The sequence below is a fragment of the Entamoeba invadens genome (assembly GCF_000330505.1).
Source record: "Entamoeba invadens IP1 unplaced genomic scaffold scaff_1105074726705, whole genome shotgun sequence".
Classification (NCBI taxonomy): Eukaryota; Evosea; order Mastigamoebida; family Endamoebidae; genus Entamoeba; species Entamoeba invadens.
The window spans coordinates 174,053-201,649 of NW_004440440.1; the positions used below are offsets into that span (position 1 = coordinate 174,053).

A 27,597-nucleotide genomic window follows, 5' to 3' on the forward strand; every position below is an offset into this window, starting at 1 on the left:
TCTAACTATTAGATATAACAAAGTTACTAAAAACATTATAAAACAATGAATTAATAAAATTGGTATATCGCAACACTCTGAAGTTCACATGTCTCTGGAGATGTACAATCACAGAAGACAATCCCTCCTTTGAGGGACCGATCTCTATAATAAAATTTGAAGTCATTTGATACCTCACAATACCCTCTTTTGATCTCTATAAAGCCACTAATCTTAAATAACAATTCCTCAATGTTGTCATCTTTGAATGTCCACGTCACCTTTTTGAAATTGAGAGGAAGGTACCTCTGAATGGTGTTCGTCGGGTTCAGTAACGAGAACACAAAACACTGAAAGTCTTCTTTGACTCCTTCCACAGTGACTTGGACACTTTCATATGCCCCAAAGATGCATCCCTCTACTTGAAAAAGTACGACCAACCCACTCTTGTTCTTCATTAGATTCTCAAATGAGCAATTGTCATATGTATTAAACTTTGCAAGCTTCACACAATTCTTTTTACCTATCCACGACGCAACCTGGACAAACCGTTGTGACCCCCCAAAGTCCTCTGGATCAATTGATGTTCCAAACTGGTATATACTATGATGACAATATATTTCCTTTGCGACATATGTTGGACTCGTTTTTTCCTTTAGTTTGAGTGCGTCGATTGCGCTCTTTATTTTCGGTGTTCGTGACAACTTCTGTGTTTGCAAGACAGTAATGGGGGATGGCGTTTTCGTTACGTCTTGTGATGGTAAAATTGGTTTATTCTTATCGTTCAGTGTTTTCTCCGGTTTCAACGTGTTTTGTGGTGGTTCTTTGTTATCAGATGTTTCACTTTGTGTTTGTGAACTGTTTTCACTCTCATCACTCCGCGTCTCTGTAACTTTTTCATTCAGTGGTGGCGTTTGGATTTGTTCCTTTACAGTTTCTAAGTGATCCACTGAAGAAGTTGATTGCTTTCTCACATTAAAGTCCTCTTCTTTCATCACCGAGAAAGTGGTTTGAATGTCCAATGAAGTGAGTCGGTCTGTTTGAGGTCGATGGTTCAGTTCTGGTGACGTCACTGTTTTTTCTATTTGTGGAGTTCGAGGCGATGGTGACGGGGATGGCGAATTTGAGATACTCTTTCTCTTATCAAATTCTGATGAAATCGACTTTTTTTGCATTCTCTGAACACGGACGTCTGTTTTTCGACTGAGTTCGAACACCACGGAATTCTCGAGTTTTTCAGCCGCTTTTGTTGCTTCACATTTTGCGTTTAAAAAGTCGAGAGGTATCTTTGAGACTTTTTGATCAATTATTTTTTTATCGTTCTGTTCTATTGTATTTGGAAGACTTGATGGACTTTCTTTGTTAAGTCCTTCTTGTGCTTTCTCTATGATACTTTTAAGAATAGTTAAATACATTAAAATTGGAATTTCATCACTACATAAGATAACTTCCTCCGGTGTTATAATTTGTGGCATTTTAACATCTTCCTCGGCTTTCTTTAAGGCAGTTCGTATTCGTTCTAATTTGGCAAGGTCGTCCGCGTGTTGCACTGGATAACCATACTTTTCTAACACTTCACAAAAGACAGACCCGTCACCCCATGTCATGGTTATACCCTGAGACGCTAACCACTGCTTTGTTGGCTCACAAAACTGAGTCAAGACTACGCCTATAGATTCTTCAGGGTTCAAATTGTGGTTTAAACATCGAGAGACACGCTCCAAATTAATGTCTTTGACCTCTTCTATTGGATCACCGGGAAGTTTATAGTTGTTATTGTAACGAATTAAAACTGCGTATCTGGTTGTGAGCATTTCATTTTCGAGTTAAGTTAACACTAAACCATTTACAACAAAAACTAATTTCAGTCTGCCAATTACTATATGTAGTTATTTTTTATTAATTATTATAATTAATAAATTATTAGTTAATTAATACAAAATGTATTAGTTTATTATTACTTTAAATTATACAAAAAATAAAAAATAAAGCTCACGTTTTAATTAATAGAATTTCAAACACACCAAAAAAATTATATTATAATTTTAACTATTATTTAATTATTCTATTACCATGTTTTTTTTTCAAAAACCAATCAAAAACTACTATTAAAAAATTAAAAATAATAAAATAGATATTATACTATAATAATATAATAAATTACTAATACATTAAGTGATAAAAAGAGAAAAAAAAATTAAACATATTATAAAATATATTAATAACTTTAATACATTATTTTGTAAAGTAAAGTGACAATCCAATAGTTGAACTACAAATTCCAGAAGTAATGGATGTCAATAAAGTCTATCAACTGACCGACACATACTTTTTATTTCTAGGCGAAACGAGCGCGATGGTTGCTGACCCATTCAAAAATGTAATAACATGTGAACTGGATCTCTCCACAAACATTGTTCTCCGTTATGAAAACACGATCACCTGTAATGGCGCGCACATTTGTGCCCTTTCCAAAGATGGATTGGAGTTATACGATTTAGAGGATGGCGTTATGAAGTACCTTGGGTTTTTGGATAACCCCATTGCAATCGGCGGAGTCAAAAGAACATTCACAGACGCCACATTCTGTACCGATATGATAACATTCTCTGATACCACCGGAAATGTCGTGTTTCTCGAGTACCCTTCCATGAAACTGATATGTAATGTCCACCTTATTGATGCTCCAATACTCTTCTCAAAGTTCGACGAGAGTAAAATGATGTTATACATCATCGATAGTAATAACACGTTTTACGCAATGGAGCTGAACAACACGTCATATCTATTGAAGAGAAAATACGTTGAAGAGAAATTGGACACATTTGTTGTCGCTCCTATCACCCCAACTGGACTGAAAATAACTCCGACTGGTTGCTTTGTGTTTGTCAGTGGGAAAGTGTTGATATACATCAAGGACATCCCATCACTCCGGCTGTTAGACACAAAGGATGATCAAGAAGTTAAAGAAGCCATGTGCAATGGAAGCACCGTTTTACTTGCCACACTCAAATATGTGTATTACTTTGATTTGAATAGCGATACATGTCTGGATACATTCAGGATCTTTCCATTTGGAAATCCTCGCGTGGTGATGCTCGCCAACAACCCATACCCAATGGCAATGAGTTATATTGACAAAGCCATCCGCCAAGCAAAAATCCCAGATATCAATTCCAAAAGAAGACTGTCGACGATCAAACAAACACAGATGAAATTCAAATCAGTGAAAATGTCTAAAGACACAACGATCATGAAGTTGGCGCTCTCGGCTACAAGAGACGTCTACGGTATTGATTCGTTGGGGCATGTCTATCACGCGTCACTCCTCAAGACGAAAACACCTAAGCCTGAACCATTTGGAGATGTTGGGAATATTGTCAGTGGTAATTTGTCCTGTTTTTTGACTGCAAATAATTTGTATGGGGTGTTCACATCGGGGACGGATGTTAGAGTTGCGCATCTCAAGACACACACTCACGTTATAACACCATTTTTTGCAGATGTGGACAACAAGAATTATGTCACTTCAATATGTGGGTGTGAGGAAAATTGTTCGTTGATTGGAGTTGGCACACAAAACGGAGAAGTGTATGAAGTTGACTGTTCGCGAGGGAGGCAAGTGTTAGTACAGAAACAAGAGAGTCCGATTTTGTATACCAAGTACCTTGGTCCGATATTGGCTTCGATATCAGTGAAAGGTGTATTTGAGGCGGGTACTGAGCACAAAGAGATAGCCGAAGACCCGATATCATTTGATTATCACAACGGAGTGTTGTTGGTAGTGGAGACCAAACGAATTACAACGTACAAAATAGACAATTGGGATATTGAGTCGAATTGGGAGTCTGACAGTTGTGTGATCACAGCGAAGTTTTCTGTTTGTGTATTCTATTTATTCTATTTGATTATTAAAGAATGTTTCATACCGAACGTATTAAGAAATAGTGCGATGGTGAATATGTAGTTGTACTTACAAAGGACAGGATTATGTATTTGAAAACTAAAGACTTATCAGTCTTTAACTATTTATCGAATTACTCTGTCCAAAGCATGATGAAGGGGTACAACACCGATGTGTTTCAAATGGACGTTTCACCAAACACGCCATGTCAAATTGTCATTTCTTTTGTTGGTGGGAATGTGATGTTGATAGAGCCATCAGACTATACGAACTGGAATTGAGTATATTTATAACTTATTTTTAGAGTTTCCCACAAAAGATGAAGAAAACGGGAGAAAAGGAGGAACCGGAATTTAATAAAAAATTGATGTGACAGAAATCACTTGAGAGTGTCAGCAAGCCAGTCAAGACCTTCATAGAGCCCGTCGCCGTTTGTAGCGCAAGATGTTTGGCAGTACCACTTTCTGTTCTTGATAGTTTGAAGGCCGAGTTTTTCTGTGACTTCTGAGATGCTCATAGCTTGAGGAAGATCATGTTTGTTAGCAAAGACAAGTAATACAGCATTTCTCATCTCGTCTTCATTCAACATTTTCATCAGTTCTTCTTTAGCTTCAGAGATACGATCTCTATCATTGGAATCAACTACAAAGATGATGGCTTGAGTATTCTGATAATAATGTCTCCAAAGAGGTCGAATCTTATCTTGTCCTCCCACATCCCACACAGTGAATGAGATGTTCTTGTAATCAACTGTCTCGACATTGAATCCAATAGTTGGGATGGTCGTCACAATCTCTCCTAACTTCAGTTTGTACAAGATCGATGTCTTCCCGGCAGCGTCAAGCCCAACCATCAGAATTCTCATGTCTTTCTTCCCAAGTAATTTGCTCAACCAGCTCCCCATTCTCTCTTTTCCAGTTCCTTTTTCTTGTTTTGAATCCATTTCCATCTCTTGTTCAATGCGTTTCTCTTGGGATTGTCTTTCTTTTTATAAATTATTATTTATATATAACATTTTTTGGTTATATACATAGTTTTATATATAAATGGTACCAAGTAGAGTTGTTTTCGCATAGAAAAGTTAAGTTCTTTCAATGTGAGATAGAAAAGAAGTCCCGATCATTTTCTATATTATTAGTTATTAAAATATCACAGTTAATATAGTATAATAAGCATCTATTTTTTCGGGATTGTCCAGGTAGGGTTTCTTTTTTTAAATTATTTTTAATTGTGTTTCAATTATTTCAAACTATTCAAATTTTTTTGAAACTAGTTTTTTATAATTTGTTATAGTTATACAATAATTATTTTACAAATATAAAATATGAACGAATAAATTTTTTTTTGTTTTCAAAACACTAATTCTTGGGGTTTTATATAACTCGTAATAGTATATCGATTAAGATATATTATTAAAGAATTTTTAAATACAATCAAGTAAAAACTATTATTATTTTATTAATATATTGTAAATCATAATCGCGTGTTATAAATTTACTTGTTGTTTAATAAAAAAATACTATCAAAAAGAACTAAAAACGATCTGATTAGAAGTCTCTTCCATAATCATATTCCATAGTGGGAATGACTGTTGTTAAGAATTTCAAAAAGATCATGAGATACAAGTCGACTCTTGGATTCTTTCCTTCCTTCACCATCTCGTCGACTCTTTTCTTCATGACTTGTGCATGTCTACATGGATGGATATAGATTTCCTTGATCTCCAAAAATGGATGGGTGTCAGTTGTTGCTGTTTGACCTGCGTGTGTTGCGCTTAAATCTTCGAACATTTGTGTTTCGCTGAGTGGTTTATGGTCTTCGTCGTATCCAAGTAACCACACTTTTGGGGTTCTATCAAAGTGCGAGTAAATGATTGAAATGTCGTAAGTCCTCGTCGTCTTAATTTCTTCGGTTGCAATTGTTGTGTCTTTCTCGTCGGAGATTTCGTCTGCGTCTACGATGTCATCAGCATCAACTATCTCATCCGAATCCTCCTCACAAACCTCTTCTGGTTTTTCTTCTAAAGGTACCTCAAACTCCTCTCCATCAATCGTACAAACTTCTGTCTTAGCAACAGGTCCTCCCTGTGCGCGAATAGCACAGCGGATGTCCCGAGTGATCAAAAATTGTTTGTTGGCGGGCAGGTAATCCACAGTCTTCTTACAGTCAGCGGAACCAACCCATTGCCAAGTGCGGTACTTGTCAACAAGAAAGTCTCCCGCTCGGACAAACTCCTCTGGCGTCAAGACTCCTTTCTCAATAAACTGTGATTCGGTCAACGTTGGTTTGAGGAGGTCGACACTTTTTGTGTATGTCTCGTATGCTTTTCGTTTCAAGTCGGTCAACACAGACATCTTCGCCCCTTTTATATGAAATTTTCTAGTTCCGGTCGGAATAACAAGATTGACAGAATGAGTGATTGAGTTCAAATCATCATCGTATATACCAGTTCAATCATTTTATCGTCACTTTTTAAGATCTTTTTATTAAACTAGATTATAATTTAATTTTATTATTATTGTATTAAATATAACAGATTTTATTTTTAAACAACAAAAAACAACTTTTTTTACAACAGCTACAATTTTAAGTATAAGTTGGATTTCTTTTGGTTTGAAACTATAGTAATATAATAAAAGTACCATTTATTAACTACAAAACATAAATCGATACAATTATGTTTTAACTATTGTTTTTGTAGTCGTTTTGAATTATGATGAAAATAAGGATACACTTTAATGAGAATTGATTGAGAGAATAAGATTGAAATGGTAAAAGGAGACATAACTTAAAGCGAAAAAAACAGATACAATTACAGGTTTAATATTTCCAAGCAAAGTTATCTTGGTCTGAGCTTTCGTCCTCACTCATGCTGTCAAAGATGCATTGATCCGCAAAACACGAGTCTCCACGCTCAAAGGGGTCTGGTTGAGTGGAGCGTGGAGGGACAATACAGTCGTCGGCGTATAAATTGACATCGTAATTTATCAACACGTTTGGTCTTATGACGATTGGGTTGAAAATGTGGATGGTGTTCATTGTTGGGTGAAGTGAGAAAAGAAGATCAAAAGCGCTTTAAATGAGTGCTTTTGTTTTTCTGCAAGACTTCCGTTTCGCATTCCATTTCCATTTCAGGGATGGTTATGATATAGTTTTTTAAGCTATTTCTATTAGTTTTTTGGATTCGGTGCTTTTTTCAAAGAAAAAAATTGAAAAGTGAAAAATACAGAAAAACGCTGTTTATTTTTACTTGGCAAAATCCGAGGAAAAACGCCAAATTACTGTTTTTTTCTGGACTATTCGACCATTTTGCGGCATCCGCCATTGAACAAGCACTTCCCCATTCGACTTTTTATTTTTTCCAAAATGAACTTTCTGAGAAGCTTTTTTCAACAACAAAGCCAAAAATAGTCGCTGTTTGGTGTTTTTTTTCGAATCTTTTTCATCTGGAATTCTTCGGCTTTTTTTCGAGATCTTCAATCAATGATGAATTGTATTGGTAATGTTCCGCATTAAAACGGGATTTTCGGCATTTAAAAAGAATCCTGTTTTCTTGACAATTACACCGCTGTTCTGATTGGTTATTTTCGCAATTCAAAAAATCACATAAATTAAACTTTTTTGGGATAAGTTAACAATATGTATAAAATGTTTCATTTCTGCGCAATTGATCGGGAAAATGACAGTTTTTTATTTGTATTTTTAAATTTTTATGATTTCAATCTCAAAACTAACTCGAACTTGTAATTTTGACTGCCATAAATTCCATCGTTTTGTTTAAATAAATTATGGCGAATATATACAGGAATTTCGGGAAATGTACTGTACTATAAAAAACAAGTCAAGTATTTAAAAATAATAATTAATATAAAAAATTGTGCCATTTATTATAATAAATATTAGTAAAGTGGTATTTGAATTTTAAATAACTTATTTATATATGAATAAACAAAAAATGATATTATTTATTATATAAAAAATACTAATGTATTTAATACACGATTTTACAAACCAATTGTTTTATTAATATAATTCTAATTTTGAATTATTTTTTTAAAAAAGAAGTCTTAAATAATTTTTTGGTTTCAAAAAAAAAATTATAGAGCCAATCTTTTAGTTATTTTGAGTAAAAATACAAAACACAACAACATTGTTTCAATTTGTAACAACTTTTTAGTGTTATTTATGTAATAAACAAACCGTTTTATTAAAATTGTATAAAGTAAAATATAACATTTTATAGTAATAAAAAAGTAATATAATAAAATATATTTTGTTCCAAAACAAACCTTAAACGTTTATAAACACTTCTCTATGAACTTGAGTGACAAAGCATTGGATAATTATTATGATTATTTATTACATGATTTAATGAACATATTTCTATTCTGTTTACAATTTTATAATAAAAAGAAAGAAGATTGTACATAAGTAATTTAAACAAATGTATTCTTTTATTGAATATATAAAAGGACATACCTTTTTTATTTAGTTTATTTATTTATTGACTACATTATAATTTGAGTTTTAATAAAATCCAATCTTCACTTTAACGTTCAGTTATGACACTAAATTATATTTTCTCCAGTTTGTATAGCCAAAAGTTTAAATTAACTTTGAAACACTTTTTATATTTATGTATATTAAATACAATAATAAAGATAATTCATTGTATCATCATATTAATTTAACACACAAATCCATTTAAAAACTTGTAATACCCAATTATTTCAAGCTGATTATTAATAAAGTTTATATTGTAAAGTTCATTTCCTTTCCAAATTGAGAAGTAGTTATAAAAACTGTAAAATAGAGCCGCTTGTTATTTATTATAATTTACAAATCAAATTACAATAAATTTAATTTGTAAATTATATATTATTTAATATAGTTGATAAGGAAGTGCAATGAATTAATCTCTTAATTATCTTTCAAACATATATAAATTGATGAAACTCTATTTCAAAAAAATTTATTATTTCTTTATTAAATAAACAATTTCATTTTTTATATAATTTTTATTAATTTTTAAATTATAAGTGTTTAGTTTTAAATAGGATACTTTTATAAATAAATTATATTATTATGTATAATAAAAATATGAAAACTACATTTTGATTTATTATTACTATCTTGTTGTATCCTGCCCGATTATTTGCACAATTTATTACTGTTTTTCTTTTGTTTTAAAAAACGGATATCCTATATTTTTTTAATTACTTTATACTATTTTTATAATAACTATTATTTTATCGCTAATGATTTCGATTATTCTTACAAAAATACATCAATTTTGTAATGAATTTTGTTATTAGTTTATCACATCAACAAATACAGCATTAGTATATTTCTTGCACCACTCAAGACAAATAATAATACTGTAGTATAAAATAATTATAGTTTAATTCATAAATACTAATAAACAACAATTAACGAGGTAAAAAGCAACCAAATGATAAAAATTGCTATTTGTATATGATTTTCCCAATAATTTGCTTTAATAATCCTTATTGAAATATATTTTTAGGAGTGTAAAAAAATAATCGAACCCCTTGATTAAGTCGAAGACTCCACCAATGGAAAAAGACTGAACTTTCGTCGACATTTTTCCAAAATAGAAAAGTCAAAATAGTCTTTCCACAATTCGTGGAATGCAAGAAATGTCTGTTTCTCTTACTGTAAAAGAGACAAAGTTGAAGAAGTGACACGGGAGTGACTTTTGTTTGAAACCCCAAACTTCCGTTGTAAAAAATTGTTATTTATTTTAAAAATGAATTCTTCTCAATGAAGTAGAATTTCAACAAAATAGAAAGAGCCAATATTTTGCTCGTAAAATGATCTCTTCAATTAACTTTATAATTCATATGTCGACAGTTCTGTATCCCGTTGTTCCTCAAATGAATACCAAAGACATCCACGCCGTCATCGATGGACATATCGATGACGATGAAATGGACTCAAGTTGCGACACACAACACGATAAAGTGAATGGCTCGCCGGAGATCACTTCATACACGGAGATACAGAAACAGTTTGTGTTACTTCAAATAGTTGGTAGAGGTGGGTTTAGTGTTGTCTATAAGGCGCTCCACAAAGCTTCTGAGGAAGTTGTTGCACTTAAAGTGATTGACAAGTCTCTAGTCAACACAACGCAGTTGCAGACTTTAAAGCGCGAAATAGGATTTGCGAAGTGTTGTATTCACAAGTACATTCTGAAGGTCTACGACATCTTTGAAGACGGAGACTCAATTTACGAAGTTTTGAAATACGCAAAAGGAGGCAATTTGTACGAGAGAATTACACATCAAGTCTTAACGGAACAACAAGCGCAATGGGTGATGTATCAAGTGGCATCTGCAATATACTACTTGCACTCCAATGGCATCTGTGATAGAGACATTAAGCCGGAAAACATTCTGTTGATGGACTCGTCCTCTTTAAATGTCAACTTGGTCGACTTTGGTCTTGCAAAGAAGTTTGTTGGGGACGTCCTTAAAACTCCGTGCGGCACGTTTAATTATGCGCCACCAGAAATATTACTTAAGATGAGTCAATACACCCATTTGTGTGATATTTTCAGTTTCGGAGTAACATTATTTGTTTCGATGTGTGGGTATTACCCTTTTGATGGAGACTCGATCATGGAAAACGTACAACAAATGATCGAAGGGGACATCAACTTTGATGAAAGTGAATGGGACCGCGTCAGTGAAGAGTGCAAAAACTTCATTAGGAAGTGTCTGAGTGCAAATATAGAAAATAGACTTAATATCGAAGGAGTACTCACACACCCATGGTTGTGCGGTCACTCGGTATACACAAATCCCTATTTTCAGCCACTTCTTATTGAAATGAAAAGTGGGATAAGTGCGTTGGAAGAGGACAAGTCCATTTATATAGACAGACCAACCATGTAATTTATTTGTGTTATAATTAATAGTTTTTTCGAGTTTTAATTATAATTAAAATATTATAGTAGTTTTTTTATCATTATATAGAATTACAATAATAGTTTTTAATGAAGCTTTTGTTTATCTATAGTTTTAATAGTTTCATTGTTGAGACGTTTAATAAATTTGGTTTATTTTATAAAACTAATTCAATTTTTATTTCAGATATTACACTCAATTACCACTTCCAATATTTTTGTTCGTTATTGATTTTATCCAATATCAACGGTTATTCAATTAGCGTTTGAAAAGACCAATTAATTATTCTTCTCAACTGTTAAACTTATTTTTTTATAGTTAATAATTAAGTTAAACATTTAATTATTTATATAAACTGATAATAAGTGAACACATATTTGCTTTGCATTTTATATTCTTTTGAAAGATTCAAGTTAAAAATTAAAAATAAAGAGTGAAGTTTTTCATAATTCATTGGTGGCTTCATTTCTTTAATATTCAAAATACAAATAAATAATTAAATTACAATCATCTTTAATAACAATTCAAAAAATTTTGGTTGCCGTTTAAATATATAAAACAATTCACATTTAGTAATTAACATCATAAGTTATTATTGCTTTTGGTGTGGTTTATTGATTTTGATTATTTTTCTTCACTTCACTTGTTATGAAGTTTTGATTCTGCCTTTGTAAAAATAAGTTTAAACATATTGAATTAGAAAATTGTTTTCTTATGAAAAAGAAATAATGAACCCAATTCAGTTTTAAAACTCATGCATTTTATTGACTTGAAATAATAAACCAATTACAATGGGTGTTTAATATGAAGTTGTGTTGTTTTAATAAAAGTCGAATCAAATAATTATTAAATTCGAACACTTTTTTAGTATTTCTAAAATACTTAGATAGAAAAAACGGGATATTAGGAATTGGTTTTGTTTTTGTAAAGTTTTAAAAAACAAATGAAAATATAATTAGTTCAACCACTGAACCAAAATTAGAACAACGTGAAACCAATAAAGACCGCCTTTTGTTTTTAAACAAAACAAAAGATAAAACGGAGTTAATCTTTTTGCCAGCGTTACTTGCATCAATAAAAAACGCGTGAAAACTTTTATTACATCGGGAACATCTGGTCTGAACGAAACAATTTGGTTGTTTAATTATATTTTGGTGGAGTTTGACCATTCTTTTGTTTTTTTGTTTTATTGGTATGTTATGAATGAATTCATTTTGGTTTCATATTTATTTGTTTTTTGTGTGTTCTAGAATTATTGCATTGATGAACTACAAAACAAAAATACAAAGATCGTTACAATCCTGAACCACCACGCCTGATTTTCTATACACTTGAGCTTTTTCCCATTTTGATAAAACCAAATCGATCCAACAATGAATTTTTTAAAAATTACGACACTTCTTTTTATTCTAATAATAGATAAAGCTCTACCGAAATAAAATATAACTCATTTCTTTTGGCAAACACCATTTAAATAATGGTGATTTTAATACCGATATAATCATGAGCATTTTTGCCTTTTATAGAACTAAGTTTATAATCGGCACACAATCTGTACAATTCCGGGTTTGTTTGAGTTTCAAACAATATAGAATTAGATTAAATACAAACTTATTTTGTCCCATTTTGCCCGATCATTAGTTGTTTTATTCGCTGCCATAAAATCAATACCAATTGAATCATCTTTTAAAGGTGGGGTTACTTTCCTTTATGTAGTTGGAGACCACAACTTCGAAAAACTTGTTTATTTTGGTACCACACTCAACTCTAATATAGTTAAAATACTTAAAAGAATAGATTATAATTATTCCAGTTTCAATAGCAAATGAGCTATATATATTGTAATGCCTGATAATCTGATTGGCCACTTTTTATTTGAAAAAGAAACAACTAATTGAAATATTATGATCAAATTAAAAATATATTAATTAAAAATACCGTTGTTGCTCAACTAACTGTATTTATACCTTTTGAATACCACTATTTTCCCGGAAATAGCACCCCAAATGCTGAATAATGCGAAAAGAAGTACAAATATCCTTCAAAATATTAAGCGCCATTAATGGAAATAAGACGAATGGGGTTTTTTAGCTATGAATTTGTTTTTTCTTAAAAGGGTAGTCGGATGGCATATCTCGAATGCATAGTTCGCTGATGTCTGCAGAAAACAACTCCAGGCTTTTAGACTGCGCTGCGAAGAAAAAGAAGTACAAAGAGGACAAAGACAATGTTGCTTGTGAGGAGGCAATAATGCTCTATCTACTGAACAAATATTTTACTGTTACAATTTCTAAACCAACCAAACGGAATTCTATAACACTTCAATACATTCCAGTCATTGTCATTCAACAAGGCCGTGACTATGTTGATGTCAAAAATTTGGTAGAAGAGAGATGTGTGTGGCGGTCGCAGTTTGAACAAAACACGGGAGTGGATAAACGGTCTGCTCTCATTAGAATACCCGCAAATAGAGTGGTAGAAACACACAATTATTTACTTGACATTTTAACCAATTTGGGGTACCTCTTTGATACATACATTTCAACACCCAAAAGTTCGTCTATGCAAATACAGCACATTTCAAGAGTGTTTTATAATGGAGCATTGTTGTTCCAGACAGACGAAATCAGGAACTTCGGCACTAAAATACACGCAACTATATCAGCACAACTTTACGCATCAAATAAACAAACTCTGTCGTTGCAACAATACTCTATTTCTACCAATGAACATCTCACTTTATGACATTTAGTCGTTTCTTTTCAACATCGCGAAATTTACATGTGTTTAAATCATTTTTTTGTATCCCTCCAATTACCAACAAATCCGCCATCAACTCAATTTTACATTGTTACCAAACAAGTTGTTTTATATACCCCATCTGTTGTGGTCTTTTTTTAAATACTTTACATGAAAAAATCAAATGAAATATATTTGAACATTTCAAATATCATTGAAATTTGAACTGCGAAAATATAACTTTGATGTGGTAAGAACACGGTTTTACCATTATAAATAAGTAATATTCAGTCAATTATCATCAAAATGTGCTATATGTCCCATCGTTAAACACGTGGACATCCTTTGGGATCTTGTCATGTGGTATTTCGCACACCCCATCATCCCTCAAATTACATCCCATCATCCACGACTCTTTCGACCACATCGTGTTCGTTCCTTCGGGTGGTGATATTTTGAAGTAAATAGCGTCTTTGTGTGTCGCAAAGCAGACAACACAACACATATGCTTTAAACTAATCGACACCTTAACGATATTCTGATTCTCTAAAATACGCCTCACGTCATCTTCTGTTCTCCAATGTTGTGGGATATCACAGAACACAACAACGTTTGTTTTCACTGTCATTCAATATGTCAAAAGAAGGTGTTATAGGTGTAAATATCTTATTATATTATAATTTATATATAATTTATATATAATATAATAATATAATATAACAAACATAGTTTCAATGAAGTTCTTTTCTCGAGCCTATTCACTTCTTTTATCTCAGTATGTTGTTGCACTAAAGGCTTTAATAACGGTTTTGGTGCTTCGACTTTCTTCACGCGGTTTTTGTAGAAGAAATCGTCTTTGTCAGTATTATAGAAGTTATCTGCATTCATCAGTCATAGACCTTTTTGTTTTCTCAATTGTTTTCTGTTTGTTTGGAGTTACCTGATACCTTACAGTAGTTTGTGAGTCGTTACAATCTCTTTGGGTGTGTTGATCACTTGGGGTGGAACTTCTATAGTCCTTCGACTCTTTTGATTCTCTTTGATCTTTACTACTATAATGTCTCTGCTCATCTCGACACCCTTTTTTACTCTCAAATGTATGGCTTTCAAAAGAATCCCGCAAAGGACTTCGTGAAGGACTTCTTCCATTCCGTTGCTGCGGATACCTTCTTGGACTTCGTTGTGGGGACGTCCGAGGACTTCTTGAGAATGATCTTCTTAAAAAAGACTGTCGGTATTCTCTCGAACTTCTTCGTTGTGGCGATCGTGCGGATTGCCTTGACCGACTTCGTCTTTGTTCATCTACATGTAATGGACTTTGTGATCTACTTCTCCGTGGGGCATATCTTACACCATTTGACTTTGTATTTCTGAGTGATGTTCCATTCGATTCCTCTTCAGAGTCCAAATCTATGACATCTTCTTTCCGTAAATGACAATCTCCCTTATAAAATGATGAAGTGATCATCGCGATGATTTCGTCACAAACCGCTTCTTCAAAGACACCCGCCGTTCTCCACAATTTGACGTCTTGGAGTATCCCCCGTTTGTCTTTGTCGGGACACACCGCTACCATCCCCATAATTTCCATAATACGAAACGATAATCTCACAGACACCCGTCGCGAAAATGAAACGTTTTGCGACGAATTGGGATCGCACAGTAATGTGATGATCTCAACTATATAAAATCGACTCGACGGCCACACGTGTCTTATAAACTCTTCAAGGCGTGAAACAACAATTTGCGCCTTCATGTAAATTCAGTCAACACGGAGAATACTATTGTATTCTTATAAATAAACTATTTATATAGTATTGTAACAAACATCACCTATAGAATAACACAACGATACTATCTCCTTTGGACTGTACTTCAAATGTGGCATAGCATGAGCCATCTCACGAAACTTGGCCACTAGGGATCGTTCAGCTTCGTTCATTTCTGAATTTTTGCAGTTCCCCATCTCTTTCAAAACATTTTCTATTCTGTTAGTAAAAAATGTTATTTTATTGTTAATGTGTAATGGTTTTGTACAAATGGTTTTTATTTGTATATATATAATATTAGTGTCAAATCATTGAAACAGTAAATAATAGTTATTTTTATAATAATAATAGTTATAATGATTTGAAAGAAAAATGTTATTTAAATGTTATTTAGAAATCAATATCCCATCAACATCTCCATGTTGTTCATCTCTTCTTCGTCATTCACAATCTCGTTCTCAATCTTTCCAATCTCGTCAAAGAGTTGTTTGTTTTGCAAATCCACGATGTCCTCCAGATTTTCAAACTCCTCATTGTCCCAATCTTCGTCCCACTCAGTTTCATCGACTGAGTCATTTCCATCATTTCCGCTATTCAAACTGCTTTCATAAATTTCATGAGAAAAACTCACACACAAACTGGCGATTGCGAATAACAAAATTTTCATGACAAAAAAGTTTTTCTTTGTGAATGAAAAAAAGCCACGTGGCAATGTCGTGGAGGTGTCTCAGACCATTAACGTGGCAGTCTTATATATAATAAAGAGCACTTGAAAATTCATAAGAGAGTGTATGAGCGAGTGGAACAAGAATTCTGGATACGCAACATGGGAAGAGCGCGATTTCAGTAAGTGGGGGCGTGACAGGTTCAAAGATCTCTTCCAAGATGAGAATGGATGGAAAGAACTCAACTATAAAGGAACAGTCAAAGTCCCCAAAGTCGATGGTGATGTTCGTTTTCTGTTTATTTGTCCAATCAGGTAGGGTTTTGTGGTTCAAAGGTACAAACTATTGTTTTATAATAATTATATTATAATTTTATTATATTGCACTGTATTAATTAACGTCCTAGTTCTTCTTGCTCTTCTCCCATGGGAAAGTTAAAAACATCATCCACCTCGATGAAACTAAAATCATCTTTGCTTCGACAGAGAAGGACAACGCGTCGGGGTCAGTCACTATTGAAGTGGACGATGACATCGAATTCAAATTTGTCTATAAGACGAGACCAGACAATTATAAGGACTTCGAAAAGACATTCAAGAAGTATATTGAGGATAACATTGCGAAAATCAGAAAGGAATTGGCGGAGAAAGTCGAGTAATTTGTTGAATGGTGTGTTGTTTCATTTGATTTCTTATTTTTCTATGTTATAGTAATAATATTAGTATTTCGGTAGTATTAATGATTTGGTAACTTATTAGTTAAAATTACTAAAATGAAACCATTAGAGTGGTTTTTTATTGATTTCAATAGTGTGATGTTTAAAATGTGTTTTAATAAAATTTGTGAATGTTGTAATAATCACAGATTATTATTGTCACATTTTTTAATTGAATTATTACTTATATTAGAAACGATTGAAATGCATATTTAAAGATATTTTTATTAAATAGTAATTTTTTAAAGAAATAATAGTAATTTATAACAAATAAATTTAAAGTGCTATCAAAAGTCTAAAATTGATATAAAAATATTTAAAACAGTTAAAATAACAACGTTCTTATTTTTTTAATTAGATTGTACAATAAAAACAAACAAAAACATTGAAAGAATGCTTCTATTTCATGTTTTAAACAAGAAACATTATCGATACTATTTTTAATTTTCATTGTTTTTATTATTTTGTACCTAAAACTCACTGTTTTTAATTCAAAATATTTAAAATATACCTATTAATTGATTAAAATTACAAGTATTGTATGAAACATGAAACAATTTTTTATTGATAAAGTTATTATTGTAACTTAATAATTAAAGTATTTTATTCATTATGATAACATTGTTGTTATTGAGTTTATCTTGTGGTTTAAAGTGGTGCAAAGAAAGAAGGTCTCTCTTTTGTGTCACAAAGGAACGTGAATGCTCTCCAATGTATGAGTGGAGCATTGAAAGTGAAACTGTATATATTGGGACTTCACAAAACCAATTGTTAATTTATTGTGAAATACCAACAATACTTAATGTAATTTTTGAAGGTGCTAACGATTTAAAACTTGTGTTTGACAAGAATAATATTTATTATAATGTTACACGTGGTGATATTGATGATAACAAGACAAACAACAAACTGTCTGTTGAAACTTTAAAAAGAAGTTGTAATCTCACTGAAAATTGTGAAGAATGTTCTGCGGTGGAAATTACTACTGTTTGTGTTAGGTGCAAAACAGACCATTATTTGATAAATGGGTTTTGTTTTAAATGTGGTATAAATTGTATTATTTGTGAAGATTCAACTGGCAATTGCTTAAAATGTATTACTGATTATTTCACTGATAATGGTTTATGTATGGAATGTCCTAAACAATGTAGTGCAAATCAATGTTTAAGTGATGGTTGTACAAAGTGTATGGATGGATTTTTGTTGATTGACAAGAATTGTTTTAAATGTAAAGATCCATGTTATCATTGTTCTGGAACTTTAACGTCTTGTACTGCATGTAAAACAGAAATGTATTTAGAAGAAAACACATGTAAAAGTTGTCAATATAGTTGTGTTGATAAAAAGTGTAATCATGATAATGGATGTACTTCTTGTAAAGTCAATTTTGTACTCATTGGGAGAAGTTGTTATCCGTGCTATGATGGTTGTATTCAATGTACTGGAAAATCATACAACCAATGTACTGTATGTCAAAACAATTATTATTTAAGTGGAGGAGAATGTCGACAATGTGATAATAATTGTAATAACTGTTCAACAATTGAAGGATGTAAAAAATGTAATACTTATTATTTTGTAAAAGAAAAACGTTGTACTAAATGCCCTGATAATTGTTTCACTTGCACTTCAGAGCTATTCGACAGTTGCACTGAATGTGTTGAGGGGTTTTATTTGGAAGGAGGCGAATGTAAAACATGTGACACCAATTGTCAACTTGGAAAGTGTTCTCCAACATTCGGTTGTACATCATGTAAAGATGGGTTTTATAACACATCTTTGATTTGTAAATCTTGTGATTCTTCTTGTTTGACTTGTTCGGAAAGCGGAACTAATTCTTGTCTTTCGTGTAGAGATGGCGTGAGTTTTTTAGTTGGAAATACTTGTCTTAGTTGTGTTTTAAATTGTAGTCCAGGAAAATGTTCAAACACTACTGGTTGCACAATGTGTATCAATGGATATTATGTTCAAAACAAAATGTGTTTCAAGTGCGATTTAAATTGTGCGACATGTGAAAATTTCAGTACAAATTGTACCTCGTGCGACGAGACTTATTATTTACAAAATGGCAAATGTTTGCGTTGTCATCACAGTTGTGTACCGGGTAATTGCCAACAATCAACTGGTTGTACTGAATGTGAACCAAGGTTTTATCAATATAATATGACTTGTTTTAGTTGTGATGACACTTGCTACCAATGTAATGGCGGATCAAATACAAACTGTATATCATGTTTAGAAGGAATTAGCTTTTTAGAAAATGGACAATGTATAACTTGTGATAAAAAATGTAAAAATAACAGATGCCATAATTCAGAAGGATGTACTTCCTGTGAAGATAAATACTTCGTTAAAAATAAAAGATGTGTTTCTTGTCATTCAACTTGCAAGACGTGTGTTGGTGAACTCGAAACAGATTGTAATAGTTGTGAAAAGGGATGGTATTTGGACAATTCAAAATGTTTATCATGTGACACAAATTGTAAACAAGAAAATTGTGATGTAAACAATGGATGTCAAATATGCGAATTTGGATATTTCCCTAATAATAAAAAGTGTTCTCCATGCAATTCAATTGCAAATTGTGTTGAGTGCAACCAAAGTGTTGGGTTCCAATGTACAAAATGTGGAGACAGGTTCCAAGTTGTAAATTATTCGTGTCAATGTCCAAATTATTTATACCAAAACAGTCAAAACACTTGCAGTGAATGTTACAATTTTAATGACAATTGTCAATTATGTACTAACCAAGATGACTTTTCTTCAATTTGTACAAATTGTTTTAAGCCTTATATATTAACCAATTCCAAATGTAAATTGTGTATGAATGGTTATTACTATTCAAATAAGAAATGTTTTGTTAATGATGATGGGTGTGAACGTCAAATTGAAAATGGTCATTGTGTAAAATGTAATAGTAGTTTTTATTTACGAGAGAACAAATGTCTTCCAATAATTGAAAAATGTTTAACCAATTCAATAATAAAATGCCAGGACTGTCTAAATGGAATTTCTATCGACAGCAACTGTGGGTTGTATTCGGAATGCAAGTATTATCTAAAACAAATTATTAAAAATCAATGTCTTCAGTGTTTTAATAATCAAACTCTTATAAATGGAAATTGTTCTGTTGTGACAAATAGTCACTTCATCATCAATAATGTGATTATCAAGTGTGATAAGAATGAATATTTGAACAATACCAATTTGTGTACTCAATGTAAAAACTCTTTATTATGTAATTTTGAAAACAGTACAATCAAAGATATTTTATGTGATAAAGACAAAGTGATTGATACAACCGAAATTAAATGCGTTGAAAATAATAAGTGTGATTTGATAATATCAAGTGATTGTATACAATGCAAATTGCAAAACAGTTTTATTTCAATGAATCAATGTTCCGCGTGTAACGATAACAATTGTAAATTATGTACAAAGAAATATTGTGTAAAATGTAAATCAGAATACTTATTAGTTAATTCAAATAATTGTCAACATATAAACAGTTTTATGTGTGTTAAAAGTAATTCACAAAATTGCATTCAATGCGATATTTCTTACGTTCGATCCGGAAAAAACAATGAAACAACTTCATATTGTCAGAAACTTGAAAATAACATTAAATATGCGTTAATAAGAGAAAACAACACTTCAGTAACAATTAAAGAATGTGAAAACAACTATTATTTATTTGAAAATGAATGCACTTATGGTGAATTTTCGACAATTTCCAAAAGTGAAAAGGAAACGAATTGTCAAGTAAGAACACAAAAGGGGTGTGTGTCATGTTTAAATGGTTTTTATTTAAATCATGAAACGTGTGTGAAATGCATAAATGATTGTCTGAATTGCGTCAATGATAGTTACTGCCTTACTTGTGATAAAGACACCCACTTTTTGAATGTTTATTCTAAATGTGAGTCAACAACTGATTTAAATAAAAAGTGCAAACTTCCAATGCCACAAAATATAGGATGTGCTATATGTAACGACTCGTTTTATCGAGAAAAGAATGACTGTTTGGAGTGTCACAGATCATGTAAAACGTGTAAGTCAAAAGAAAAATGTATTTCATGTCAAGAAAACTATTATTACATTTCCTCTGAATCTTCTTTGTGCCAACCATATGATACTTTAACTTTTTGTATCAATAAAACACAAAGTGGTTGTGTTGAATGCCAAATTGGATACTATCTAGACAATTATGTTCCTCGATGCAGGATTTGTATGAACAATTGCACGTCTTGTCTAAATCAAAATAGTTGTTTTGTTTGCAACGAGGATAATGTGTATATTAACAACACCTGTGTTCATTTCTCGAATATTAAGAATTGTATTTCATCAAAGAATAATTATTGTTCGATGTGTGTTGATGGTAAAAAGGTTGGTGGTGATGAATTGTCTTGTGAGAATCAAGTTAATTTGGGTCTTGCCATAGGGCTTCCTGTGATGTTTATGTTGTTAATCATTATAACAATATCAGTAATAATAGTAGGACTGTTTTATTTGTATCAACACTTCAAAGAACAAAAGAAAATGCAAAATGTCTGTGTTTTTAAAATGAGTCGGTCGAATGTCATTTTCTATAAAGTGAATGATTGGCTTGTTTCTAACAAAGAAATCCTTATTTTTGAAGATGAAGACAACGTAAATAAAGAAATTTGTGTTGGTAAAGAAACACGTGAACTTCTCTGTGTTGGGAACAAATCAAACCATGTTGTGAAATTACAATTTAGTGTGATGAAAGGGTGTGATTATTACACGATACAAACCGAACCGAAGTTAGTCCACTTAAAAAGTGGAGAAGCTTGTGAATTTGAGATTTTTTTGACACCACTTTGTTCATGTAAAATTGAAGAGCAAATAGTGTGTATTGGTCTTGACATTCAAAAGGGAGTTGAAATGACAGACAATATTAAAATCTCTGCCAAAACTCAATTAACAACACGACTGGATTATCATGAATTACACGAACAAAAGAAACTTGGTGAAGGATCTTTTGGAATAGTCTATTTGGGAGAATTCAGAGGATTAAAAGTGGCAATCAAGAAGCTGAGAGAGGGTTGCAGTGATGAAGGCAAAGTCCGTGAATTTGAAAAAGAGGTTCAAATGCTTGACAAATTCCGAAGCGATTATTTAGTCCATTTTTATGGAGCTGTATTTATACCAAACAAAATCTGTATGGTGACCGAATTTGCGACTTTCGGGAGTCTCAACGACTTGATGAAGAAAAAACGAGAACAATCGCCTCGCATGGCAGTTAAAATGAAATTCATGTTAGACATGGCAAATGGTATCGTGTACCTTCACTCCAATGGAATTGTTCATAGAGATATTAAGCCTGACAATTTACTGGTATTTTCGTTGGACTTAGGGACAACAATCAACGCAAAGTTGACTGACTTTGGATCGGCGAGAAATATCAACATGTTAATGACAAACATGACATTTACAAAAGGAGTTGGAACACCGAAATATATGTCTCCTGAAGTACTAAACAAAGAGAAGTATAAAATGCCGAGTGACATCTTTTCCTTTGCAATTAGTATGTATGAGTGCTTTACATGGAAAGATCCTTACCCAAAAGAATTTTTCAAGTTTGCGTGGTCTATAGCAGACTTTGTTGCTTCAGGAAAGCATTTGCCCAAAGTCGAATGTATTGACGAAAAAATATATTCTTTATTGGAAAGTATGTGGTGCTTTGAAGGCAAAAATAGACTCAAAATTAATCAAGTCGTCGAACAACTTCAATTATTTATTACTCAGTCGTAATTCTATTCTTTCTTTATTTTAATATCATTATTCAATGTAATTGAATAGACTTTATATCGACATCAAATTATTGGTATATAATACAAAAAAAAATTACTTTCCGTTAAAAGTTGAATCTATAAACTTTAATAAAATAATACTATATTAACCACATACAATTATAGTAAACCAAATAGTAACACAAATTAAATAATATAGTAAATACTCCAAACAGAAGAAACCCTGAGGGTATATATAGAGAATCCAACTTGTTAGTCATTGAGTCTCAGATGGGAAAGCAAGCCAAAGATAAAGCCTCAAAGAAAGCTGCCAAGCCAGCCGTGAACAACTTCCCAGACATTTTGATGCCATCCGCTGAAGATATCAAGATGATGGTTGCCTGCAGAGTCCATATTGGAGCCACCAACGAGAACTATGCCATGAAAGGATACGTCTATGAGAAGGGAACCAATGGCGAGTGCATTTTCAACTTGATGAAGACATGGGAGAAGTTGAGCCTTGCTGCTCGTGTTATAGCTGGTATTTCAATTGAGAACCCAAGTGACGTAGTTGCCGTCGCTGGTCGTGAAATGGCGCACAGAGCCTCATTGAAGTTCATGAAATACACCGGATGCACCTCCGTCGTTGGAAGATTCACTGCTGGTACCTTCACCAATCAGATCCAAAAGAAATTCATGGAGCCACGTGTCATCATCGTCTCCGACCCAGCTGTTGACTCTCAAGCCTTGTTGGAATCCGGATACATCAACGTCCCAACCATCGCTTTTTGCAACTCAGACTCAGACACCACTAACGTCGATATTGCCATCCCATGCAACAACAGATCAAGACTCTCTATTGGTCTCATGTGGTGGATGCTCACCAGAGAAATCCTCAGATTCAGAGGTGAACTCGCTAGAGACAAGACTTGGGAAGTCGTCGTCGACTTGTTCTTGCACAGAGAACTCGACGCTAAGAAGGAAGTCTCCGCTCTCGCTGATAACACTGAGAAGAAGGAAGAGAACGTAGTCGCCCCAGCAAAGGCTGAAGAGAAGAAGGAAGCCGTCAAGGCAACCGTCGCCTCAAGCGAATGGGAAGACCAAAAGAAGGAAGAGAAAAAGAACTAAGTGACTGGTTCTGAGCATTTAGGGTTTTGAAATTTTTTAAAAACTTTTTGAATACATCTGGGGTTTCCACTATTTGTATACTGTTTATGCATTTATTTGGAAAACTCGTTATAATAATAATAAAGAAATAATTATTAATTAATAATAATTAATAATTAATTAAAACTATAATTTAATTAATAAAGAAACTAAAAGAATAGAATTTGAACATTACAGTGAATTCGAACACTTGAAGAAGTACCCGAAGACTAATTTGTTCTGAAGTTCTTTCATCACGGAGTTTTGAACGTTGAAATAAAAAGCGTCGAAGCCATATCGCGTGCTCATGAGTTGACCTGAGACGCCGTGGTGAGTAAAATCGATTTCCTTTTTCTCGAGTACATTGCCGAAGTTGGGTATTCCGTTGAAAACAAATAAGATATCATCTAAGACGCGGTCACGAGCTTTTTCGAGTGGAGTGAGGCTTGAGATTCGTGCGTTCACATATTCCTTTGCCCTTTCAATTGAAGGGAAGTTGACGAGAGGAATACCTTTATAGCCGACACACTCCCCATTCAAGTCGATAGTTGGCTTCTTCGGACTGATTTCGCTGAACCAGTCTTCTTCAAATATAGTTTGTAATGGTAAAGGAAGAAATCGGGAGCTTTTTGGTGGTAAAACCAAGACGAGTTGTACTAAAGGAGAGAGTGGAGGTGTTGGGGTGATCACTTCCTTGATATCGACTTCGAAGTAAGTGTTTAACATCGTCAAAGTTGGCGCATAAAAAGGACGATACCCAAATTCCCATGATATAGGATGGCCAGTGTAATACAAATAGACCCAGACTATCCCTTTAATATACTCTTTCACCCCTCGTTTCATATATTCTTCATTACTTTGAAATAACACTTTCTCATAGCGACTCCTCCAATTGGCTTCCCCGATCCGAACTAATTTGTTTGTGTCTTTTGTGACATACCCCGTCACACCAGGACAGGTCGTTGTTCTTGTTCTTACCATCGTCTTGACCATCATCTCTTCATTCTCTCGCAACTTCTCTAAAAACTCTTTAAATGCCGGAAAATTGATGTCGTCATTTTTGGTCAAGAAGACCCCACCACTCGATAATTTAAAATAACACGTAAGCGCCATTTTAAAGCTCCCGGAGTACACGTCGACACCGGGAACATTTGGAACAAAATCATTTCCAGCTAAACTCATGAGGAAGACAAAGTCATTTTCAAGCTGTGTTCGATTGATCTCTTTTCCCATCTCCGCACTCATCGAGACCAATTTGTTCGACAATAAAGTGATGTTCACAAAGTCGAACAGTTGGACGTCGGACTTTTGCGGCTTTTCACTCTTCGCACTTTTGTCCTTTGCGACTTTGGCGTGTCCGTGGCCATTCTTCTTTGGTCGAGAGTATTGTTTAGTTGGTGGAGTGAACTTCCTTAAGATGAAAATGTTATCAGTGTGAAGGGTTAATGATAGTAACAATAAATCAGCATCTTCTCCACATATCACATGACTCTCTGTGACTCTCTTCTGCGACCGAATAAATTCAATGATTTTGTGTTCGCCTTCGCCGGGAGAATGAACGCCAGACACTATCGTTTTAATTCGCCTGAAATAGTCAAGTCCAACGTTATTCATTTGAGACAAAATAAAAGACTCAACACCCGTCGAGATTTTCTCCATAAAGTCCGTTCCCGGTGTGATTTTATTCCCGTCTTCATTGTCGGGGGTAAACCGCCTCTTTCTTTGTTGAACCATTTTGGCAACGGGACACACGCCATCTATAGAAATGAACAATAAAGAACGCGGGCGTACTATGGAAACCAATTCTAATATTTTTTGGTTTAAAGATTCTATTGTTTGTTCTATTGTTGTATAATCTAATGAGCCATGAATCAGTCCATTCAAATCTATATATAAATTGTCATATTCTCGCCCATTCGGGTTCGGCTGGGAAAAATCAAAGTCATCGTTCCACCTTGCACGTCGTGTAAAGTTGGGGACTAGACGACAGAGGTATTTAAATAAAGAAGGAACGCCCATGTTTGTTTTGAAAAATTCTAGTCTAGGGTTTTAATAGTAGAAAGTTTGAAGCTTGTCCGTCGTCTGTGTGTTTTCACAGTGTCGTATTTTAATATTTGTAATGGTTGAAATTTAGTAAAATAAATTATAAAAATAGTTTGTGTTATGCTTCAAGAGTCAAGCGTCAAGACTTGAGTCGATCCAGGTTCTTAAAATATCGATATCTTTCTGGGCATAAAAGTAGTGAGGAGAACAACTTGATTCATTTAGAATACAGTGGAAACGTGAAGAAAAAGAGGAGACAACATTAGTTGGATTGACAGTGTCTAATGAACCATGCAGTATGAAAGTCTTGATATTCCATTGGACTATTGGATTGTCTGTTGTGAATTTGTAGTTGTCCCAAAGTAATTTCATTGATGGTGAACAGACTATTTCTTTTTCTTTAAATAATTGGTCGACAGTCACTTGATATATTTTCATCATACCCTCAATAACATAATTGAAATCGACAACGGGCGATAAGAAGAGACACTTTTCTATGCACTCTTTTGAAAAGAAAATTAATGCTAAATAAGCTCCATAACTGTTTCCAAAGATAGAGATATGTTTCCACCTGTTTTGTGCATATTTGTATATCAAATTTAACTCCCTTAAATCGTCTGTAATGTAATTAACAATAGACTCTTCTTTTCTCTCTCCAAACTTTGCAAGATCATAACTCAAAACTTGAAACCCTCGTGTTGTTGCTTCTTCAAACAAAAGTGTGATTGGAACGTCAGATTTGTTTGAAGAATATCCATGAATTGCTAAAATCACTTTGTCTGCGTGAGGACCCCAAACTAAAGAAGGAATATTATTAACCTCTATTCTTTCGTTCATCTTAATTATATTGTTCTTCATTTTTATTTTTTTCTTTTTATGATATATTCAATGGATTGAATGTGGATTATTCTCTGATTTAAAGCCAAGTTGACTAAGAATTTCTATTATGTTTTCGAATTAAATATTTCGATTTGTAATATTCATTTAGTTATTCAAAAATAACAACTTAGAACTGAACAAATAACACGATTTAGAAATTTGAAAAAATGTTCTGAATAGAATATTTGTTCAATATTTGGCAGTTAACGGTATTAATTCCACGACAATCTTTCTGCAATCAAAATTCATTTACTCAATGTGGAGCGGTTTTTACGAAATATATGAAATTGTTTACTGTTTATCATCGTGTTTTAATTCGTCAATTGCATTTACAATCATAGCGATATTGTTTGGTACTATTTCGAATAAGAAAGTAATGTTAAAATTATTACATCTAAAAAGAAAAATAAGTAAACAAAATCGGAGTTTTTCTGGAACCCAATTTTAAAAAGTGTTTCAATACTGTTTTATAAAATTCATTTGTTTTCTTTTGTTGTACTTTCTATTTTATAACATAAAACTTACATTTTTTGAAAATGAATTGCGTGGAATTCAAAGATGTTAATCTATTTTTATTTCGGTACGACAAAGTAATTCTTTTGATTTAACTTTTACGGATCGAAAAATTAATAACACCACGCCACATATGTTTTTGTTGCGAGCGATTTCCTAAATATTCCAAAAATGTGAGAAATAATTGGTACCCGAAAAAGGTACCTTTTAATCAGTTAAAAACAATTACTTTTTAAAAACATGTTATTCGAATGTAATTGAATGAACAATGAATTTTTATAATAATGAAGTGAACATTTTGAATAATAACAAAAGTTGGACAAAAAGACGTTTCGAAAAGAAAATGTGGGAAATCGTTGAACACTATTTAAACTAAAAAAATAAAACTTTTCATCAATGGTTCTTGTCAGTGTATCACTCTTTGTCTCGTCACTTTTGTTAGCCAATTTATTCTTGTTGCTATGTTATTTTCTCCGGAAATACGACATAATAGCAAGCAAACACACCCGTAAAGTTATTCATATAACTTTAGGGCTGAGTCAAATGATATTCTGGAGACTTTA

General features: G+C 32.9%; 13 protein-coding genes across 13 annotated transcripts; 6 read left to right on the top strand and 7 right to left on the bottom strand.

The window, feature by feature from the left end:
- Positions 1 to 50: 50 nt before the first annotated feature.
- Positions 51 to 1,793, bottom strand: EIN_268300 (hypothetical protein; the record flags this gene model as incomplete). Its single annotated transcript, XM_004257807.1, has 1 exon — positions 51 to 1,793. The coding sequence occupies one exon, from the start codon at positions 1,791 to 1,793 to the stop codon at positions 51 to 53; it is 1,743 nt and encodes a 580-aa protein (XP_004257855.1).
- A 476-nt stretch (positions 1,794 to 2,269) lies between these two features.
- Positions 2,270 to 4,164, top strand: EIN_268310 (hypothetical protein; the record flags this gene model as incomplete). The annotated part of the gene is made up of 2 exons (XM_004257808.1): positions 2,270 to 3,859; positions 3,928 to 4,164. 2 exons carry the CDS (start codon positions 2,270 to 2,272, stop codon positions 4,162 to 4,164), a joined length of 1,827 nt encoding a protein of 608 aa, XP_004257856.1.
- Positions 4,165 to 4,262: 98 nt separating this feature from the next.
- EIN_268320 (ADP-ribosylation factor, putative) lies at positions 4,263 to 4,832 on the bottom strand (the record flags this gene model as incomplete). Its single annotated transcript, XM_004257809.1, has 1 exon — positions 4,263 to 4,832. The coding sequence occupies one exon, from the start codon at positions 4,830 to 4,832 to the stop codon at positions 4,263 to 4,265; it is 570 nt and encodes a 189-aa protein (XP_004257857.1).
- A 598-nt stretch (positions 4,833 to 5,430) lies between these two features.
- Positions 5,431 to 6,237, bottom strand: EIN_268330 (hypothetical protein; the record flags this gene model as incomplete). Its single annotated transcript, XM_004257810.1, has 1 exon — positions 5,431 to 6,237. The coding sequence occupies one exon, from the start codon at positions 6,235 to 6,237 to the stop codon at positions 5,431 to 5,433; it is 807 nt and encodes a 268-aa protein (XP_004257858.1).
- Positions 6,238 to 9,747: 3,510 nt separating this feature from the next.
- Positions 9,748 to 10,800, top strand: EIN_268340 (myosin light chain kinase, putative; the record flags this gene model as incomplete). Its single annotated transcript, XM_004257811.1, has 1 exon — positions 9,748 to 10,800. One exon carries the CDS (start codon positions 9,748 to 9,750, stop codon positions 10,798 to 10,800), a length of 1,053 nt encoding a protein of 350 aa, XP_004257859.1.
- Positions 10,801 to 12,966: 2,166 nt separating this feature from the next.
- Positions 12,967 to 13,557, top strand: EIN_268350 (hypothetical protein; the record flags this gene model as incomplete). The annotated part of the gene is made up of 1 exon (XM_004257812.1): positions 12,967 to 13,557. The coding sequence occupies one exon, from the start codon at positions 12,967 to 12,969 to the stop codon at positions 13,555 to 13,557; it is 591 nt and encodes a 196-aa protein (XP_004257860.1).
- Positions 13,558 to 13,852: 295 nt separating this feature from the next.
- Positions 13,853 to 14,439, bottom strand: EIN_268360 (hypothetical protein; the record flags this gene model as incomplete). Its single annotated transcript, XM_004257813.1, has 2 exons — positions 13,853 to 14,172; positions 14,277 to 14,439. 2 exons carry the CDS (start codon positions 14,437 to 14,439, stop codon positions 13,853 to 13,855), a joined length of 483 nt encoding a protein of 160 aa, XP_004257861.1.
- A 60-nt stretch (positions 14,440 to 14,499) lies between these two features.
- EIN_268370 (hypothetical protein) lies at positions 14,500 to 15,493 on the bottom strand (the record flags this gene model as incomplete). Its single annotated transcript, XM_004257814.1, has 3 exons — positions 14,500 to 14,750; positions 14,800 to 15,301; positions 15,380 to 15,493. The coding sequence occupies 3 exons, from the start codon at positions 15,491 to 15,493 to the stop codon at positions 14,500 to 14,502; spliced, it is 867 nt and encodes a 288-aa protein (XP_004257862.1).
- A 618-nt stretch (positions 15,494 to 16,111) lies between these two features.
- Positions 16,112 to 16,643, top strand: EIN_268380 (hypothetical protein; the record flags this gene model as incomplete). The annotated part of the gene is made up of 2 exons (XM_004257815.1): positions 16,112 to 16,270; positions 16,392 to 16,643. The coding sequence occupies 2 exons, from the start codon at positions 16,112 to 16,114 to the stop codon at positions 16,641 to 16,643; spliced, it is 411 nt and encodes a 136-aa protein (XP_004257863.1).
- A 669-nt stretch (positions 16,644 to 17,312) lies between these two features.
- On the top strand, positions 17,313 to 23,581 carry EIN_268390 (40S ribosomal protein sa, putative; the record flags this gene model as incomplete). The annotated part of the gene is made up of 2 exons (XM_004257816.1): positions 17,313 to 22,392; positions 22,674 to 23,581. 2 exons carry the CDS (start codon positions 17,313 to 17,315, stop codon positions 23,579 to 23,581), a joined length of 5,988 nt encoding a protein of 1,995 aa, XP_004257864.1.
- Positions 23,582 to 23,791: 210 nt separating this feature from the next.
- Positions 23,792 to 25,618, bottom strand: EIN_268400 (5'->3' exoribonuclease, putative; the record flags this gene model as incomplete). Its single annotated transcript, XM_004257817.1, has 1 exon — positions 23,792 to 25,618. The coding sequence occupies one exon, from the start codon at positions 25,616 to 25,618 to the stop codon at positions 23,792 to 23,794; it is 1,827 nt and encodes a 608-aa protein (XP_004257865.1).
- Positions 25,619 to 25,774: 156 nt separating this feature from the next.
- On the bottom strand, positions 25,775 to 26,479 carry EIN_268410 (hypothetical protein; the record flags this gene model as incomplete). The annotated part of the gene is made up of 1 exon (XM_004257818.1): positions 25,775 to 26,479. The coding sequence occupies one exon, from the start codon at positions 26,477 to 26,479 to the stop codon at positions 25,775 to 25,777; it is 705 nt and encodes a 234-aa protein (XP_004257866.1).
- Positions 26,480 to 27,430: 951 nt separating this feature from the next.
- Positions 27,431 to 27,547, top strand: EIN_268420 (Hypothetical protein; the record flags this gene model as incomplete). The annotated part of the gene is made up of 2 exons (XM_004257819.1): positions 27,431 to 27,497; positions 27,532 to 27,547. Coding segments are annotated over 2 exons (83 nt in total), but the record flags the coding sequence as incomplete, so codon positions are not given.
- Positions 27,548 to 27,597: the final 50 nt, after the last annotated feature.